This window comes from Theobroma cacao, chromosome 2 (genome assembly GCF_000208745.1).
Source record: "Theobroma cacao cultivar B97-61/B2 chromosome 2, Criollo_cocoa_genome_V2, whole genome shotgun sequence".
Taxonomy (NCBI): domain Eukaryota; kingdom Viridiplantae; phylum Streptophyta; class Magnoliopsida; order Malvales; family Malvaceae; genus Theobroma; species Theobroma cacao.
The window spans coordinates 7,325,300-7,345,721 of NC_030851.1; the positions used below are offsets into that span (position 1 = coordinate 7,325,300).

The window sequence follows — 20,422 nt, forward strand, 5'->3', positions numbered from 1 at the left end:
GTACTCTTATATTTGTTGAATCTCGTGGTTTAATATTGGCTAAGAGGGAAATCTTGTCTTTGGGTTTCTTACTTTGCAACGTTGCAACTAGATGTGAAGGGTACCTATCATCACACAATGTGTATTGAATTCACTTTAATACATTTAAAAAAGGACAAATTTTATAAATGTTGAGCTAGCGCGTCGTTTCCAAAAACCATGCATGTGATGAAACAGTATCTTGACCATTTCAATTAGAAAATTATTTAAACCATAGAATTAATTAGATTCGAATGGTAAAATATAGGAACATGTAAGATCGAGCAAGACAATTCGACTTTGCCAATTTCATTTTTTGTCAGGCATGTGAGCAGTATTACTTTACCAGCTTGCGCTAAAAAACTATGTAAGAATTAATACAATTGTGTTCTCGACTCCACCAATGTGCAAGGTTATAATTAGTTTATTGCAGAACATATTTTGCGTATTTCACCATCAGTTCCTGTTTTCACTCCAATGTTGCTCATCTTTACCATTGACCGGCCAAATTCTATGTTGAAATTCAACGATCGCAAGCCTCTAACACCCAAGTAGCTTTGAGCAATGGATCTGGTAGAAGCATCAGTCCACAACATTTGATCAGACTCTAGTATTCCTCGGCCATTCCTCAAATTCTCAAAGAAAGATACATCAAATGAATCAACACTATCCGTGTCTAATGCAACACGTCCCGTATCGTCACTACTTGGAGGACAGAGTGTTTGTAGTTGAGAGACAAATTCAGGGTTGATTGATGGGTCAGCGCCATTGCCGACTGCAGTGAAGTTAAATAATCTGTAACTGAAAAATTGGCAAGCTGTAGTTCCTATGGTATGTGCCCCTATTAACAGAAAAGCAATTCAAGGCATTTTAAATATTAGATGTAGTCTGTACAGAGCAAAAAGGGCAGGCCTATGTTCCATGTATTTGGCTATTCAAGTCACTCCATAACTAGAAAAATGAGAAAAGAATGCTTACCGACTAGGGTGACAAGATCCCGGGTGTTTAGACCGAATGCAGCGAACTTTTTCTTTTGTTCTTCTATTGACTCCGAGAAGCCAGGCAAGGTGTCAGTATCAGATGCCAAGGAAACCATTCCATCTCTGCGTCCCGTAGGCACCTCCCACTTTGGTCCATTTGCCTGCATGAAATGTCAGGAAGAATGCTTCAGAGGCTTGAAGAACAACGAAAGATTTGTTCTAGTGATTAATTGCTAGTAAGTTGAGCTTGTTGATTACCAGAACAACAGCATCACGGGCAGCAAGGGCAAGAATATCAGCGCATGAGACAACTCCAGGACACGTGGCTTCAAGTTGTGCCTTGGCATCATCAATAACTTTATATCCTCTCACTCCAAGGTTTGGAGGAGCTTTTTTCTCGGAGTCAGGGCCATCAATGAGAATAGAAGCATCGCAACCATGGACAAAGCAGTCATGGAAATGCATCCTCAGTAAGGCAGGACCAACTGAAGGATCAGACTGAAAGTGGGATTGAACTGCAGAACTAACTATGGATTCAGCCAACGGACATGAGCTTGCATAGAACCCAACACGCGTGCCTTGGCCTTTTACCAATGTGGCAACCATATTAAACAAAACAAACACTAAAAAGAACTTCTGCTTGGAGTAAATGCCCTCCATCCCTGCGAAGTAACAAAGACAAAGAAAAGAGAATGCAGCTAAGAAATTGTGTTTACTGCTTTGGCTAGCTTGTGATCTTGAGGTTGGCCAATCTGACGCATTTATAGGGTCAGAAAATGAAAAGCTGAGAAAAAGTAAGCAAAGCCTGCTACAGGGGAACCACCATTATTGAAAGCCAGAAGAATTCCAAGTTATATTTTACGATGAGATGGTTTTAGCCTTTTGAGTCTGCTGGGGTCCTTTGCCTTTAAAGAACCAACGGAAATGCCCAGTCCTGGTTTTGTGCCACCGTTAGTCTCAAATTTATGCCACATCATTAATAATTGATTGAATTCCCTTAGTTAATTGAAAAACTAAAATTTCATAAAAAAAAAAGATTTAGATAAAGTTTGAGGCTAATTTCGTAAAAATCAAAGAAAAATTAAATTTGAAAATGAAGATCAATAGATTAATGGAATTCAATGAAAAGATCAATAATATGTAAAAGTTAATTGAAAATATGTCTAGATAAAAAAATATAATTACTAAACAATAAAAACTATCATAATTTTTAATAATAACACTTATTTAAATAAAATACCATAATTTATTTAAATTTTTTTTCAAATTTTGTACATTTGATTCATATAACAAAATCCTTCAATTTATCAGTTAGAATTTTGAATTTTATTTAATTATTTGAAAAAAAAAGAATCTTACAAATTTGACATAAAAAATCATACTTAAGTCTTATCCATTTGTCCAAAAGTGAAGAGTACAAAATTTAAAATGATTAGACAATAAAAAAATAAGACTGTTGCAACACAAAATGAATGATATTTAATTACATTTTGTTGATATTTTCGCTATTTGTTTTCTATATATTTGTGTTAGTTTTTGCTTTCTATTACGTTTTACAAAAAAAAAAATAGTAATAATACCAATCAAATGAAGCTTTAATTAATCATTCCAGAAAAAAAAATGATGGTTTGTCGCATGCATGCAAGATCTTATTCTCCTTTAAATTTCTTGACAAAATGATAAGGATAGTAAAAGTGGGTGGGTTCTTGTATGCTAAATGCTTTGGAATATAAAAAGCGAAAATAATCATGTTACAATTTTCAATGTCCAATTATATTTTATCCAATGTCTGTATAGAGTCTTGATAGATAGGTTGGGCTTCAACATCGACGCCTTTGGTGACGGACAGGCCCACCGCTAGTACATGCAGGCTCCACCCGTGCAAACCAAAACCGGCAGCATACGTGTAGAGTAGTTCAAGAGTCAAGACTTATCCACTCAAAGGCTTGACCGTTGAACAAAAGTCTATGGGAATGAGACTAATAAAGTCGATGGAGTTATTAGGGTTATGCTTATTTTTCGCTTGCAATTGCTGAATTCATTGTCCATTCCAGTACCCAATCGACTTTTCCTCACCTTTCAATCGGCTTTACCCTCTGAAATTAAGCCTTGGATGGGTGTTGAGATAACAGCTTTAGATGATATAATAAATTATATTCTTAATTAGGGTTTAATTAAATTATTTGCTTCAAAGATATGACCAACTAAGTTAGGTTGATTCAGTTTCGACTAATAAATATAGATGATAGCGTGCTCACCTTTTTTTCTCCTCCTTGGGAGAGGGGCCCCAAGGTCTTGGGAGGAGGTACGACTGCTAATGTTGCAGGTGCAATAACAATGGGTGGCGTGTGACCACCGCCAAGCTAGAAGCTGGGTTTCTACGGAGTTATTTCTTTATTTATTTTTCTACGTTGATGGATAGAGATTTTTTGATTGATGAGTTTGATTCATCCATGGCATAAGGGATAAATTTCATCTAACTTTTCTTTATGTATTTTTTTTGGAAAATGTAATCTAACTTCCCTTTAACGAGCAATTAGTGCGCCTTGGAAGTCGGTAGCAACATCAAACAGATATTGGCCCACTTTTTAGTTAAGGATTGCTCATTGGTTCATGATTTAAAATCACTGTGAAGTAGCGAGTAGGTAGGGGGTGATGTGCGGTCCGGAGAAATTCAAGGGACAGCCTCATGACACCTTATAACACCTTTCAAGAGACCTGACTCATAACACCTTTAGGGGCGCTTGCTATGGTGCAAGTAGGTAACATTCCTTGTATTTTAATTGGCTTTGATGTATTTACAGTGTTTGGTTTATTAAAAAGATATAAGAAAGTTTTGTAATTATAAAGTAATTATAGAGAGCAAAGAAAAGATCATTCCCTTCTTTCCTTCATGAAAGTAAAATTATAATTTTTCTCTTCAAATTGAACTCACCATAATTTGGTCCTCTTTCTTTTTCTTTTGTCAAAAACCATTTTTATATCAGTAACCATAGTTTGTTTTTCACCGAGCTTCAGTTTGTATAAAATAATGGCTTTACGAGCAGCATCAAGACCCACCATCAAAATAGGCGTCAAGACCCACCGCTTAAGAACTTTATCAATGTCAATCCCATCTCTATTTTTCTTTTTCTAGCTCAAAGCATTTTGTGGTGTGCTTGGAAGGAGGATATGATCTTTTTACTTTGCATGGCCATAGCTTACTGAGTTATTTTTACTTTGCAAAAGGCAAAATAAAGTAAATCAATAAAAACTCTTTGGATTTCGTTGCCTTTCTTCTTTGTTTGGTGTTTTCATTTCTTTTTTTTTTTTATATTTTTATTCACCATTTTAAAAAATAATTTTATATTTTTTAAGTTTAATCAACTTTTATTAAATAAATGTAAATTTAAAAATTTATATTACAAAGAATGTAAGTATTCAATTTTATATTTTCATATATAAAGGTAATTTTTTAAATTTACACTACATTTTTAATAAAATGCTTTTTAAACTAAACACTATAATGAAATCTTTTCAGCAATCCAATACTTTGCAATCATCATTTTCTCATGTTATTGTCGTAACGTGCGGGTCCGGAAACTTGACCGTCAGACGTCGGTGAAAAATTATATATTTGTGGGAGTCGTCACCAATCTTTTCTTATCTAGGTGTGATTGGTCACCTATTAATCCAATTCTAATCGACGAAGTCCTAAATTAATTTCAGGTTCGTCGAAAGAACGAGAACTGGTTCACATTTTTAGAGATGGGTTCGGGAGTGCGGTTACGCATGGATAAGGGTTAGCACCTCCGTGGCGCCCGTTCCACGAACGGTACCATTTAATCTTAAGTTATCTTAATATAACATTCTCTTAATTTAATCCCTACTTTATTAATTAAGTTTTTATTAAATTGACTGACTGAGTTTTTTATTTGGTTTTACGTATGCACGTGATGCAAGCGTAAAATGATGTCATAACTTGTTTATTTTAAATAATGAGGTCGGTAATTTTTTATTGAAAAATTATTTGAAGACCATCCTAACGCTTTGGTGAAGTCTCGAAATTCTCCTTACCTAGAGATATCCCCGAAAAAACTCGTCTCTACAAGCTTTTCGGGGAAATCTCATCATCGAAACTCCCGCACCATTTGCAAGATAAATGTGACATGCTATGACAGGATAAAATGATGATATCTACATACACGCGTTTATTGATTTAAGTGGTTCATAATTCACCCAACTATGTATTTAAATATTTATTACCTTGTTTATATACTTAGTATTATTTGTTATTAATTATTTATTATTATGATTTTTTTTTAGAGTTTCCTATCTAAATCTATATTCTAGAACTAGCATAGTGAATTAAGATTTCATCTTATGTATTATTTTCCTTCTTTAATCGAATAAACAATTAATTAAATTAATGGTTAACTTAATTCTAATTAATTAACTACACTAACTTAGATTTAAATGTAGATTTTTTTTTCTCAATATATATTATTATTTTAGCAACGATTATTTGAGTTAATGGGTATTAAAGTTTGGAGTTCGGATTTATCCCAACGTTTCGGTAAAAATCTGTCTCGAATTTCGTGTTCAAAAAAATCCCACTTAGAAGAGGCAACTCTTTACTTCTTTTAGGTGAGATTTTTCAAATAATCATTTCATTCATTTTTTATTTAATTATCATTGTTACTATATTTATTTATTATTATTTTTATTTTTTTATTATTATTTTTTTAAAAAAATAAATCTATTGTGAATTTTTTTATTTATTTACTTATTATATATATATATATATATATATATATATATATNTTCTTATTGTATATTTATTATGTATATATAATATATATATATATTATATATATATCTTCTAAACTATGCGTTTTTACCATTATTTTTTTTATTATTACTATCATTATTATTTTTTTGATTTTTTTAATATTAAATATAAGCATTCATAATATATGTATACATATATGAATAACTTTCCTTACTATATTTTAAATCATGACAACCAAAAATTGCAATTAATTTAATAAAATAGACTAGTCCAAAATTAATTGGAATGAGCCCAAACCAAGGAAGATGGGTTACCTTTCTGGGCTTGGATTAGCCCAACTCTGTGGCCCGCAGGAGCCCAAGTCTACTACACCAGGCCTGCCTCTTGAGGCCCACAAGGCAGAACTCAAAACGCACCGTTTGGTGCCTGTGGAGTCGCTCAAAATGACGTCGTTTGGGCCTGGACCTTCCAACTTCTGCCACTCCACTAAAACGACACCATTTTGCTCTCTTACCTCTGAGTATAAACCTTTTTACCCTTTTCTATTCATTTTCAAATTTCTTTTTCTCTCTCTAGTCGGCCACTCTCATTGCCTTCTCTCTAAAAAACCTTCCCTCTCCCCGCCGGCGTCGGTGTACTACCCCCTTTTTCTTCTTTCTAACCGGCGGCCCAGATGTTCCTCCCTCTCTCCCTCGAAGCCTTCTTCCATTTCGATCGACGGATCTAGCACTCCCTGCCTCGGTCGGCAGTGACCCAAACGGGTTTACCCTTTCCCCTACCGGTGGTCTGCACTCCAAAGATCTAACCTTCCCTCAAAGCTCACCAATCTCCCTCACTCAAACCAAACCGAATCCCAAATCCTAGTCCCCTGCTTTCTCTCATTTTTTTGTATATCTGTTTTTTTGATTGTTGTTGTTTTTTTTTTTCTTTTTCTGCTTGTGGCTAGGTAGCTTGCTGGTAGATTTATGATTTTTTTTTTGATTTTTTGATTTCCCCCCTTTCTTTGGCTCCCCCCCTGGTTCGATTTTTAATAGCTGGGTTGTCCAAAAATTTAGACAACCCAGCAATGGGGTTCTGGCACCAAGGAGTTGGTGGCCAGAGCCCCATCATTTGGGGTGGTTAGGGGAAGGGATGGCTGGGCGTACGCCTAGCCATTCCTTCTCTTTTTTTTTTTTGGTTATTTTATATTTTATTTTATTTTATTATAATTTAAGTTTTTTATTTATTTTTTTAGGTGTCTACAGTTATACCAAACGTTGCAAAATTATTTTCATATTAATCATATTCTTAGCAATCACATACCTAATAATCACATTCTCAACAAAATATCAAATTGACCTTATACTATTGTCTTTTAAACCTCTAATTTATAATATATAAGAAATTATCAATGTTGAAAAAAATTTTATTCAAAAAAACAAATATGTTTGTTCATTATATTTTGAATATTTTAATAAGATTTATGCATTTGTGAATAAGAATTCTAATTACATCAATGATCATTTTTATTAAAATAAGGTTTCTCTTAATTTATAATATGAAACAAATTATAGATTAAATTAAAAAATTTAAAGTATTTGAATTTTAAACTTTACACTTTAAAATATTTGTATTTATATGCAATTGTTATTTAAATATAATTAAAAATAAGTACTCACATATATGCAACGCATGTGACAACACATACTAATATATATATAAGTACGATATTCGAAATTTTTTTGATTAACTAAAATATCATATTTTCATTATATATTTTTAATTATCCTTTTAAATATTATTATTAACATTATTAAAATTAATCTAATTTATATATAAAAATTCAAATTGCATCGAATAAATTATTTTTTATTAATATATATGGTTTATTTAGTATATTAAAAAGAATTTTAATTGCATTGAATGACCTTTATTAGAAAATGTTTTATTTAATTTTAATAATATTGAATAATTTATAAATTAGTATTACAAAATTTCAATTATATAAAATTGAAACATTAATTATCTTTTAATTATAATTGTCTTTTATTTATAAATAGTAAACTTTACGTTTTAAGTATTAGTACGATTAAACAGCAAGGTCCAAGAATAAACATTTGAGGTTACTGATGATTCTTATAAACTCCTTCATACATAGACTTGATAACCAAAAGTAAAGCTATTCATGTAATGCATCTAATTATCTATAATTGAACGCATTATAGCTCCTTAAACCGTTTAGCTTAACGTGATCCTCTTGCAACTAAATTATGTGTCTTAAAATTCTTTAACTTAAAGTTGTTTTTTTTTTTTTGAAAAGTTGAATTTGTATTAATATCATTGCGTTACAAAAATTCCACATTCTAGAATCCATGCCAAAAACATGATCAGGTAAACAGACAACCTGAACCAGAATCTGACCCAAAACTCAGTAGCAAATCTCGATAGATGTCGACTGATGAATTGCCAACCTGCCACAAAAAGACAGCATAACACCCATACCCACTGAAAAACCAGGACATGATTTGAACAAAAATATCAACAGTCACGTAAGATATTACAGTGACTTAAAACACTACCAGTTTAAAAAACACAAGACTCTCCCAAAAATCAGTGTCGATGAGATTAAGTCATCGTTTCCGCTCATACATCATACGAGAAAGATTAGTTGGATTAGAATTAGTAGTATTTGAGGATGATCTAGAATTGTTTTTATTATTTCCTAGCAAGTGTGTTTATAAGCGTAGCTCTATCCTGTTTTTTCTATGTACTTTGTTTTAATTATTTTCTTGCTGCATTTTATGATGTTCCCTTGTCATCCGTGTTGCAATTAAATATGTAAAGGATTAATTTGGCAGTAATTATTAAATTGAAACCTATATGAAAAAGAAGAATGTTTATATCTTAGAGCTGCTGGATCAATCTCAACCAGGCGTTTCAATTTGCAACAAAACCAACGCAAACCGATTAGAAACAGTGCAATTTTACAAGAGAGTTCAAATTAATTTGTCATTTTCCACCGTTGCCCTCGCACTCAAACGAGAACAGCCACCATAAAGGAAATGATCCGCTTACGCTAAAGAGCACCTTCAGTGTGAAATTCATCAGTTGATTGCAGAACATATCCTACGAATTTCGCCTTGAGAGCCTGTCTTCACTCCAATGTTGCTCATCTTCACGATTGATCTTCCAAATTCAACATTGAAATTCAATGGTCGCAAGCCTCTAACACCCAAGTAGCGTTGGACAATGGTTCTAGTGGACGCATCGGTCCATAACTTTTGATCCGACTCCAATATTCCTCGGCCATTCCTCAAATTTCCAAAGAAAGATGCATCAAATCTGTTAACGCTACCGGTGTCAAGTTCAACACGCCTTGTTCCCTCACCATTCTGTGGGCAAAGTGCTCGTAGCTGAGGGACAAATGCAGGGTGGATTGATTGGTCAGCGCCATTGCCCGTTGTAGTGAAGTTGTATAATCTGTAACTGAATAATTGGCAAGCTGTGGTTCCTAAGGTGTGTCCTCCTATCAACAAAAAGGTAATGCAGGACAAATTAATAAGTCGGTTCAATCACAGAGCAAGAATAAAAGACCTTTTCATGCATTTGGCAATTGATTTTCAAGTGTGTCCAATAATTGGACATAATTTAAGACTTCATATCCGTACTCTCTAAATATACCAAGAACTAGAAAGAAAAGAGATGTGCTTACCAACGAGCGTAACAAGGTCCTGAGTGTTTAGACCAAATGCAGCAAACTTTCGCTTTTGTGAATCTACGGACTCCCTGAAACCAACTAAAGTGATAGTATCCGATGCTGAGGAAACCATCCCATCTCTGCGCCCTGTAGGCACCCGCCAATTCGGTGCGTTTGCCTGAGGGAAATAACAGGGAAAAAATATTTATACAGGTTTGAATAACAAAAGATATGCATGTATCTTGTTTCAATAACTACTCCTACATTAGTCCAGCTTCACTATTACCAGAACTACAGAATCACGGGCAGCAAGGGCAATAATGTCAGCGCATGAGACGACGATAGGACATTCGGCTTCAAGCCGTGCCTTAGCGTCATCAATAACTTCATATCCTCTCACACCAAGGTTTGGAGGAGCTGTTTTCTCAGTGTTAGGCCCATCGATGAGGATGGAAGCATCGCAACCGTTGACAAAACAGTCATCGAAGTGCAACCTTAGCAATGCAGGAGCAACGGAAGGATTGGAGCGGAAATGAGATTGAACTGTAGACCTAACGATGGATTCAGCACGAGGACAACTGCGTGAATAGAACCCAACACGCGTCCCTTGGCCTTGGACCAATGTGGCAGCTATAACAATCATGAGAAACACTAAAAATAAATTCTGTTTGGAACCCATCTCTGTGAAGAAACAATGACAATTTATGAAATATGATGAGTGCAATATCTTATGTGAAAAATGCTTAGGCTAAGAAAATATGTGCTTGTTGATTTGTTTAGCTAAATGTTATGTTGAGGTTGGCTGCCCTGATGAATTTATCGGACTTAGAAAGTCAAAAGCAGAGAAGAGGTAAGCAAAGGCGGCTACAGAGAGAACCACCATTGAAGGGCAGAACAATTCTAAGTTATGGAGGGTGATGAGCTGGGTTGGCAGGCTTACTGGGGTCTTTTCTTTTGTAAGGTGGTGTGAATCAACTATTGAAATTTCACGTGAAGAATAAGTCTGTATAAACTATTGAGTACGGACAAATTTCCTACTCACTATCCTCTAACCTCAACTTGATAAAGTGAAGAATACAAACTGAAAGGGACAGATAAATAAATGGTAAACAAATGGGAAGGCTGGTGCCACGAAAATGGAGGATGTTTAGTATGTAGATACTGATCTCATGATCTCCTTTTACCAAAAAGAAATGGTTTCATTCTGTTACTTTCGGGACAAAATGTTTATATTTGTAAATTTGAGGGAAAGATGATAATGTCGGTTCATAAAGAAAGTATATAAGTAGGACAAAAAATTATTCTCTCGACGCAGGCTTAGGAGGAAGCTTTCTCGTCAATCCTGATCATTAATTAGTCAAACTCTGCAAGCATACCGGCTCTTTAAACTCTTTACGTGTATATATACACTAGTAATTTAAAATGATTACCGGAGGGGGGGGGGGGGGGGGGGGAGCTGAGGCTTTATTAGGTCCGATTGACACCTTATATAAAAGGTGTGAGTTCGTACTTATTGAAAGCATTTCCTTTTAGGATTAACAAAAAAAAAAAGTTTTTAAGTTAGTTGGTTATTTCCTTAAGAGATGTCAAAATAACCCACGTTTAGCAATTTAATTTAAGTAATCATATGACCAATCCGCATAATTAGTAGTGGTAACTATTATTACAGAGGTACAATTGACTAGAAATTGAGAAGCGGTTGCTTCTGAAATTAGCTTGTGTGCGGCCCAACACGTTGAAAGATGCATCAACAGAGGCTAAGATGACATTTTCAAATGGTTTAATATCGATATAAATAAATAAATTTCTTCTAATTTCATTTTATATACATCAGCATATGAAATACAATTACGTTGTTTTAATTTTGAAAGAGCATTAAAATTAGGGGTGCTTTCGTAGCACTCGTCTTCATTTAACCAAAAACTTCATGATTTTCAATGCCAAAATATGATTAATTATATTCCAGTTGCTAGTCCCTAAACCTTGAAGGTCAACGCCCCAAAATGGCAGAAACAAAAAATTGAAGCCCTCCGACATGCATATGGTTACTGAGGCCTTTTTGAATGAGCCAATGAACCATTCAATCAAACAAAATTTAAAGTGGTGCAACTCCTATTTTGATATTTGAAAGACTGACGATATTCCCTTTTCTTCATGGTAATAGATTAATTATTTTATTTTACTATAGTTTTCCCATTCCTTTCATATGAAAGGGGAGCAAGCTAGTTTAATTTGGTGATTTGCAGTTGTTAGTACACGTAAATGAACAAGCAACTATGCAACATTAAGATTCAAAATCTTCAAATTTGTTGAAATGGAAAAAAAAAAGGCTTAGAAGTTTCAAGGGATGGAGGGCGGTGCTTTTTCTACTTTAAAGCAATAGGTGTATATTTTATTCATAAGCCTAATAAATTTCATACACAAAACAGATGAAGTACTGCATAAAAATTCAATTCACATGCTAATCAAAGTGAAATACTGCATACTAATGTTAGGAATTATTGATAGATTACCAAAAATAGCTAGCAATTGAGAGGTGAGTACCTATTTTTTGTGGGAGTTCAATAATCTTGTGATCAATGACCAGTTCATTTAAATTTTGATCAACGTTTAAATTGGATTCTTTTTACTATTTCAATTTTGTAATTTTAGTTAATTTACTCCAATTTCAATTAATGAATTTACTTTCTATATTTTTATTAAAATTAGATTTAAAAACAATTGATAACAATGTTAAATTTTTACAATTTAATTTTATCACATGATTTTTTTTGTTAATAATGTGACATGTTAATCTGAATTTTTTTTATAACATGATAAATATAGTTAAAAAATACTAAAGTTTTTATAATTTTAAAATTTGTTAATTATTATTTAATTAAAATAAAATATGATATTTTTTAAAGCATATGTGATAACAATTAAAAAGTTAATTCATATCAACATGTCAGATTATCACTAAAATGTCATATCATCTAAATTAAAAAAAAAATCTTAATTTCACTGTCAATTATCCTTAAATCGACTTTTAATAGAAGTTTTAAGATTAAATTCATTAAAATTGAGATAAAGACACTAAAACTGCTATAAGATAATAAAATAAGCAACTCCAAATTTGGACCTTTAATTTCCTTGGTAGTAATTCCTTTGGTACATAAATAAAAGAGAGATGGAATTTTATTACTTTTCAAGAACTGGATTAATCTCAAACAGACATATTACAAGAAAATCTAATGGACCCATTATTCAAAAGATGAAAGTACTAATTAATTCAAATTAATTAAATCAACAGTACAACATCCTATATTAAAAATAGAATTCACTTTGAGGTTGTTATTTTCACTGTTTCCTTCATAAGGACATGAGCATTGATTACGTTACCAGCTTACGCTAAAGAATGAAACAATATCAATGCAATCAAATTTTTAGCTTCTATTGGAAACTTATGATCAGTTAATTGCAGAACAAATTCTGCGAATTTCACCCTCAGCACCCGTCTTCACTCCAATGTTGCTCATCTTCACCATTGATTGTCCAAATTCAACGTTGAAGTTCAATGATCGCAAGCCTCTAACACCCAAGAAGCGTTGAACAATGGTTCTCGTGGAAGCATCAGTCCATAACTTTTGATCAGACTCAAGAATGCCCCGACCATTCCTCAGATTTCCAAAGAAAGACGAGTCAAATCGATTAGCGCTGCCTGTGTCCAACGCAACGCGCCTTGTCCTGTCACCGTCTTGTGGACAGAGTGCTCGGAGTTGGGAGACAAATGCAGGGTTGATTGATGGGTCATCACCATTTCCAGTTGTAGTGAAATTGTATAGTCTGTAGCTGAAGAATTGGCAAGCTGTTGTTCCCAGTGTGTGTCCTCCTATTAGCACAAAACAATGCGAGGCATATTATTAGTGGCAGTACTAATATAGTTGGGTGCAATCATAGAGCAGGAAGGCCAAGCTTATATGTCATGGAATTGACAAATTCCCTATCGGACAAAACTTGGAAAAATATCCTAATTAAGTGCAATGATTGGTGAAAGAAAACTAGCTTACCAACAAGCGTAACAAGATCCTGAGTGTTTAGACCAAATGCAGCAAACTTTTCCTTTTGTGAATCTACAGACTCCCTGAAACCGACCAAAGTGGTAGTATCTGATGCCAAGGAAACCCTCCCATCTCTGCGCCCTGTGGGCACCCGCCAATTTGGTCCGTTTGCCTGAGGGAAAAAAACAACAACAAATTTAGAGATTTGAATAACAAAAGCTATATGCATCTTGTCTTAATAACTACTCCTACATTAATCTAGCTTGAGTTGACTATTACCAGAACTACAGAATCACGGGCAGCAAGGGCAACAATGTCAGCGCATGAGACAACGCCAGGACATTCGGCTTCAAGCTGTGCCTTGGCGTCATCAATAACTTCATATCCTCTCACACCAAGGTTTGGAGGAGCTGTTTTCTCAGTGTTAGGCCCATCGATAAGTATAGAAGCATCGCAACCGTGGACAAAACAGTCATGGAAGTGCATCCTTAGTAATGCAGGACCAACGGAAGGATTAGAGCGGAAATGAGATTGAACTGTCGACCTAACAATGGATTCAGCACGAGGACAAGTGCGTGAATAGAAACCAACGCGGGTGCCTTGGCCTTGCACCAATGTGCCTGCCATGGCAGACAAAAGAAACACGAAAAAATATTTCTGTTTGGTGTAAACCCCTTCCATTGCTGTAAAGAAACAGAGTCAATAACAAAGGAAAGAGAATGTAATACAGAATTCTCCGGAAATAAATCCTTTGGCTAAAAACTTTATGTTTTTCTTTCTTTTGGCTAACTTGTGATCTTATGGTTTGCTAGTGCGATGCATTTATAGGCTCAGAAAGTAAAAACCTGAGAACATGTACGCGAAGCCGGCTGCAGAATAACCACCATTTTGAAGGACAAAATAATTCCATACGTTATACAGATAGGTTTGCACTAGAGATGTTGGTTTTGTTGGGTCAAATTTGTCTCGTAAAGAATTGCTGGGTCGCTTGAAGAATTAGTCTCACCAGTCACCAGTCGATTTCTTAATTATCATTGTTGCTTTTGGCCACCGTGATAAAGTGGAGCTGGATATATCATTATTGGATTACTAAAAAAAAAAAAAAAGAAGAAAAGAAAAGAAATGCAGAAGCAGAAGCAGAAGGAAAAGACTGTTTCCTTCCTTCCTTGACAAAATTATTCAAAATGTGAGGGATTAAAAATTGGGTTCATAAAAGAATAAATGTACGAACTTTTTTCTTTTTGCAAGTTTTAGTGGAAGCTTCCTCTGTTCCTTGTCAACACCTGAACCTCTTCACTTTATAATAAGCATTTGATTTGATAAATTACTCGTAATATTCCTGAATGCCCCACGTGTTGCAAATATCTGACTATACAGAATGTGATACTCATATCAATTTCTTAGTAGCTAGGAAAATGTTAAATTATATAATTCCAAGCTCAAATTGAAGTTATTGACCGCAGATTCAAAAGTTGTTTCTGATCTCAGCCTTGTGTGCGGCACAACAACACGTCTTTCACATTCCACTTGGCAGGAGCATGAGCAATGCATCACCATTTCAATTCATCAACAAAACAAAATGTTCAAATAGACAAAGCTAGCAACAATACGTTCAACATTGTCATTGGCTTCCTTGCCAAAGCTAGCTGTCTTAAATAAAAGTAAATCATTTTTTTTTGTTCTGAGATTAAAAAAAGTAAATCAAAATATAATAAAACAATCATTTAAGTTGGACCAAGCCGGATTTAGGTCAAGATGAGTTGGTCGCTCGATCCATTGACATCAATCATTAAATTGAAAGGTACCTACAAATATTTGTATTCTTGACATCTGATCCAAGATATGAATGAGATTGTATTTGTTGCAAATTTCCATAAAAAAAATGTTGATTTATTTTACCCTTCACTAGCGCAGTGAGAGGCAAATGACAAAAGAGGAATGTGACAAGAAAGAGAAAGGACAAACGGCGCTGAAAACGAGCTATATATACAGGAGGTTAAAGAGTAAAGTAAACAAAAAAAGGTTTATTACGTTATAACTAACTTGACTAACTTTTAAACAATGATTAAATATATACAAAATGGTGCGTTGCTCATGTATTAACTTATTGCTTTTTAACTGAACCTAATACGCAGCGTTTGGATGGCATTTCTTGTCTTTTATTTATTCTCTACGTTTTGGTGTCTTCTTGTTCCCAAGCCTCCTTCTTCCTTCTTCAGGTCGATAGTCATCAGCCTGGTGCAGGGTTCTTCCATGGAATCTTGAGTTTATTCATTCTGGATACTTCTAATAGTAAATAATATATTTTATTGTCTTTTCCTATGAGTTGGTCGCTTTACATCCATAATATAATGAGCTGTATAATATATATATATATACGCACACAATATGCAGACAAGGATAAAAAGATATTAGCTTTTCAATCTCTATATAGAGTGCAAGAGGGGGAGGATTGTGATTCTACACTTGGTGATTGGAAATTTAGTCAACCTCTGTGTAGTAGACAATATATTAAGATGGTTGTTCAAGATGGAATTGCCTTTTAGGAGTCAAGAGAATGCTGTATGCCGTGATTTTTGTAAAGTCTTGCAACCTTAGTTTCGAATTCCATCATGGTACAATACTTTTCACGATTGTCTTCCAAAACATATGTGTTTGAGAAGGACGACTTGAAAATTAATTCGAAACATCGGAACAAGCAGTTTGTCTCGCAACATAACATAACAAGATCCCCTGATCAATCCAAAAACCCAGCAACAACCCCCAAAGCAGACACAGAGGTAGCAGAACCTTAAACAACAGTAAAGGAAATAACAGCGACAAGGAAAAATCAAAAATAGCCCCGAGGGCAAACCAAAAAACATTCACAACAAACAGAAAGCAAGGAAAAGGCCAGGGGAGGGAGAGTTGTCTTCCTCCTGTCCTGATTCTTGTTTTCCCTTTAGATGAGGGGTTTACCCACTAAAGAAGATTGGTAATGCTGATTTGAAAGAATCAGCTATTGCTGTTGATGATTAATGATGATTGAAGCCAGCTATATACCAAGGGCACAGGGCACCTTCGCATCAACTTTGCAAAAAAGTGAGAGGTGTTTCACGAACCGAGGCTGACTAATATTTATAGACTGAGAACTAAAGTTAATACATTATCTCAAAGTTTCACCTCCTTTCGCATTTGTGTGAGCCCACTCTTAATATTTCTCACAAAAAACCAATGGGCTTGCTTATTTAAAGCATTCATCTCTTTTGAATCTTGGTAATATGGGATATTGAAACATTATGAAATACCACAAGAGCAAATATTGAAGGAACAAAAGGAAAAAATTTAGAACTAAGAAATATTCTCCAAAAATTGAAAAGGATCTGTCAAATAGTGGAAAAGGGATGAAGAAAGGGAAACAAGGACTAAGAGGTCCGGTTTGAAGAGTAATAGAAGAGGAAGGGTGAAGGAAGATAGTCTGATGGATTGTTATGTTGAGATAGAGGGTAGTGCTTCAGTCCCAAACATGGATATAAGGAGAAGAAATTCAGTGCTAAAAAAGGATGTGGAAGAAATTTGGGGGTTGACCCAGAGATTGAGGTTGATTTTTCAAGAGGAAAAGGATGATGTAATTTACATGTTGGTGGAATTGGAATCTGCAGATGTAAGTAGAGAACACCATCCAGATCAGGGCAACCTTTAAGGTGTAGTTGGGTGATGGCTTTTGACTTGGTGAAAATGAATACTAGCGATCCCACGATGTAGGGTTGATTTTTGAGGCAATTTTTGGACTATGAGCACCCTTGGTGATGATTTGTGGTGATGGTAGCTATGTTAAAGTGCAGGATGTTTGATGAGTAATTTTTTGGTTCTTGTGATGTGGCTCCTCCTGGCTTGTGTTTATGGTGTCTTTGCTGGTCTTGAACTGAGTTTTTTAAGGCAGGGTTTTATGATGGTCATGTGTGCGTGATGGACTTTTGATGACTTGAGGCTGGGACTGCTGTAGGGATTTTGAGTTTGGTTATGATGGAGCGAAATTTGTAAGTATATGCCTTTGTAACACTTGAATTAGGAATATGGAGGAATGTGGTCTGGTGTTTATTTTGTATGTTCAAGCAGCCAGTTAGCATTATTTTGAATGATCACTGCCTGAGTTTTTGTATAGGGGCAGCTAGCTACGAGTTTGTTTTTGGGATAGCTAGAAAGGCCTTTGAGTGTTACCACCGACAGCTTTTTAAGCCGAATTCACCTTTCTTAAAATGACTTGACAGTTGATTTATGTATTATCCTACAAGTTTTAGTTAAAAATGATTAGTTGCATGCTACAGTTTGCTAAGCCTTTCTTGAAAGTGGAGTTTGTATAGGGACTTTTGAACGTGTGCATACATTTTGATTTATGCTTGAGAGCAGAGCCTTGAGTGTCATATCACTTTCCATATCTTAAATCATTGACAACCTTGAACCAGATATCATTAGTCAAATAAATTATATTCCATTCAGATACATGTATATAATACAAATTATTCAGACAGTCAAACTTAGACTGTCTGCCTCAATGCCTCTGTGGTCAACCAGAGCGGGAATTGTTATTCATATTTAAGCTTACGCCAATAATGAACAAATAGTTACTTCCATGTTTTAACATGATTCTGAATTATTAATTAGTTTATAGCAGAACAAACTCCGCGAATTTCACCTTCAGTTCCTGTCTTCACTCCAATGTTACTCATCTTCACCATTGACCTTCCGAATTCCACGTTAAAGTTCAGTGCTCGCAACCCTCGCACACCCAAGAATTGTTGGACGATGGGTCTTGTTGAAGCATCAGTCCACAACTTCTGATCAGACTCTAGTATTCCACGGCCATTTCTCAGGTTGGTGAAGAAAGATGTATCGAATCTGTTGCCACTGCCAGTGTCAAGATCAACGCGCCTACTGGCGTCTCCGTTTTCAGGGCAGAGTGATTGTAGTTGAGAGACAAATGTCGAGTCGATTGTGGGGTCAGGGCCGTTGGCGGTGAAGTTGTATAGCCTATACCTGAAGAACTGGCAAGCTGAAGTTCCTATGGTGTGTCCTGCTGTTAGAAGAAACGAAAGGCAAAGGATAAAGGTGGTGCACGTTAGTATTTCAAAATTGAGATATTATGAAAAACTCACAAAACTTTTATCACCTGGTTTTGATCTTATAAATTTAAAACAATACTGTCTCTAATATAGAATTGCTTACCAACAAGGGCAACAAGGTCCTGAGTGTTGAGACCAAAAGCAGCAAACTTTTGTTTCTGTGAATCGATGGACTCCCTGAAACCAGGCAAATTAGAGGTATCAGATGCCAATGAAACCGTCCCATCTCTGCGTCCAGTAGGCACCTGCCAGCTTCGTCCACTTGTCTGCATGGAATATTTTGTATAAAGAATTAACTCAGTGATTATTTATATGATACGGATTAAAACCATAAAGTAACGAAGTGATTGTGGTAGAAGTAAATTAGTAGTACTAGTATCTGTTTTCAATTTTATATTGTACTAGTAACACAACATATCTCACAGTAATAATTACCAGAACCACGGAGTCACGTGCAGCCAGAGCAAGAATATCAGCACATGAGACCACTCCGGGACATGCTGCTTCGAGTTGTGTCTTGGCATCATCAATAACTTCATAGCCTCTTATCAAACGATTTGGACCGGCAGTTTTCTCAGTGTTAGGGCCGTCAATGAGGATAGAGGCATCACAGCCATGGACAAAGCAGTCATGGAAGTGCATCCTCAGCAAGCCTGGGGCAATTGCAGGGTTAGACTGGAAATGGGATCGAACAGTTGACCTAACAATGGATTCAGCACTAGGACATGTACGTGAATAGAACCCAACACGGGTGCCTTGGCCTTCCACCAATGTGGTTGCCGTGGCAAATAGAAGAAACACTAAAATGAAATGTTTAAAACCACAACCCGCCATTTTTGTGATGTAAGCAACTACTACAAAGAAAAGAGGGTTGTAATGCGATCTATAACTCTGGGATTTAATTTGCTAGTGAGAAGTTTGTGTTTGATTGCTTTGGCTAGCTTGTGATCTTGGAGTGCGCTGGTTTGATGCAATTTATAGGCTCAAAAAGTCAAATTCTGAGAAGAAAAGTCAGCAAAGCCGGCTACAAGGAACCACCATCGAGAGTTGGGGTTCAGATTTCGCTGGGGCCATGACGGCCTTTAAAGAACTGTTTCAATCAGCTGGTCGTAATTCACGCGAAGAAGTGGTCCATGTAGAAAGAATTTTTTAATCATTATTTTAGGCACCATGACAAAGTGGAGCGCGCGTGAGATACATACAAATCATTACTGGATTATTACTGGATTAGTGAAGCAAAAAAGTGGCAGTACAAGTTAAAGAATGATGTATAGATTGACCAAAAGAAAAGGATACAATATGGGAAGGTGGGAACATGTAAGAATGCAAGTGAATAAGAGAACATCTCCTTTTCCCCTCTGCTTAAACAGTAATTGTTCGTACGTTTAGCAGATACTAACCAAAAAAAGTTTACGCAGAATGAAACTTAATTCCTTGTATATATATCTTGAAAACAAGACATTAAGTACATTTCGTGCCCAAAAAACAGGTTAACATCCCAATTACAGTGCTAATTTTATCGATTTACATTTCAGCTCCAGCCTTTAGGATATTTAAAAAATTATTAAATCCCCAAACGTTCACTTTGTTTTCTTAATTAATGATTAGCTTTTATCTCACGTGCCTTTCAGGTGATTTGACATGTTGATTACATCAACATGTACAAAAAATTACATTGAAAATTTAAAAATTTATTATCTATAAACGTTTATTAAAAACCAAAAAGAAAAAAAATACATAACTTAATATTATTTATCAAGTACATAAGAAATGATAAACTTTTGGCGAGAGTACAAAAAATAACAGTTCAAAATTTGAAATTAACAATTCACTTG

At 35.1% G+C, this 20,422-nt stretch overlaps 4 protein-coding genes across 4 annotated transcripts; all 4 read right to left on the minus strand.

Annotated features, from left to right (window-relative positions):
* Window positions 234-1,867, minus strand: LOC18608315 (cationic peroxidase 2). Its single transcript, XM_018114679.1, has 3 exons — window positions 1,257-1,867; window positions 997-1,159; window positions 234-859 (listed from the first exon to the last, which is right to left on the minus strand). The coding sequence occupies exons 1-3, from the start codon at window positions 1,656-1,658 to the stop codon at window positions 438-440; spliced, it is 987 nt and encodes a 328-aa protein (XP_017970168.1). The 5' UTR covers window positions 1,659-1,867; the 3' UTR covers window positions 234-437.
* LOC18608316 (peroxidase N1) lies at window positions 8,853-10,124 on the minus strand. Its single transcript, XM_018115147.1, has 3 exons — window positions 9,732-10,124; window positions 9,461-9,623; window positions 8,853-9,274 (listed from the first exon to the last, which is right to left on the minus strand). The coding sequence occupies exons 1-3, from the start codon at window positions 10,122-10,124 to the stop codon at window positions 8,853-8,855; spliced, it is 978 nt and encodes a 325-aa protein (XP_017970636.1).
* On the minus strand, window positions 12,895-14,166 carry LOC18608317 (cationic peroxidase 2). Its single transcript, XM_018115124.1, has 3 exons — window positions 13,765-14,166; window positions 13,495-13,657; window positions 12,895-13,316 (listed from the first exon to the last, which is right to left on the minus strand). Exons 1-3 carry the CDS (start codon window positions 14,164-14,166, stop codon window positions 12,895-12,897), a joined length of 987 nt encoding a protein of 328 aa, XP_017970613.1.
* Window positions 17,922-19,531, minus strand: LOC18608318 (peroxidase N1). The gene is made up of 3 exons (XM_007042941.2): window positions 19,023-19,531; window positions 18,691-18,853; window positions 17,922-18,541 (listed from the first exon to the last, which is right to left on the minus strand). The coding sequence occupies exons 1-3, from the start codon at window positions 19,419-19,421 to the stop codon at window positions 18,126-18,128; spliced, it is 978 nt and encodes a 325-aa protein (XP_007043003.2). The 5' UTR covers window positions 19,422-19,531; the 3' UTR covers window positions 17,922-18,125.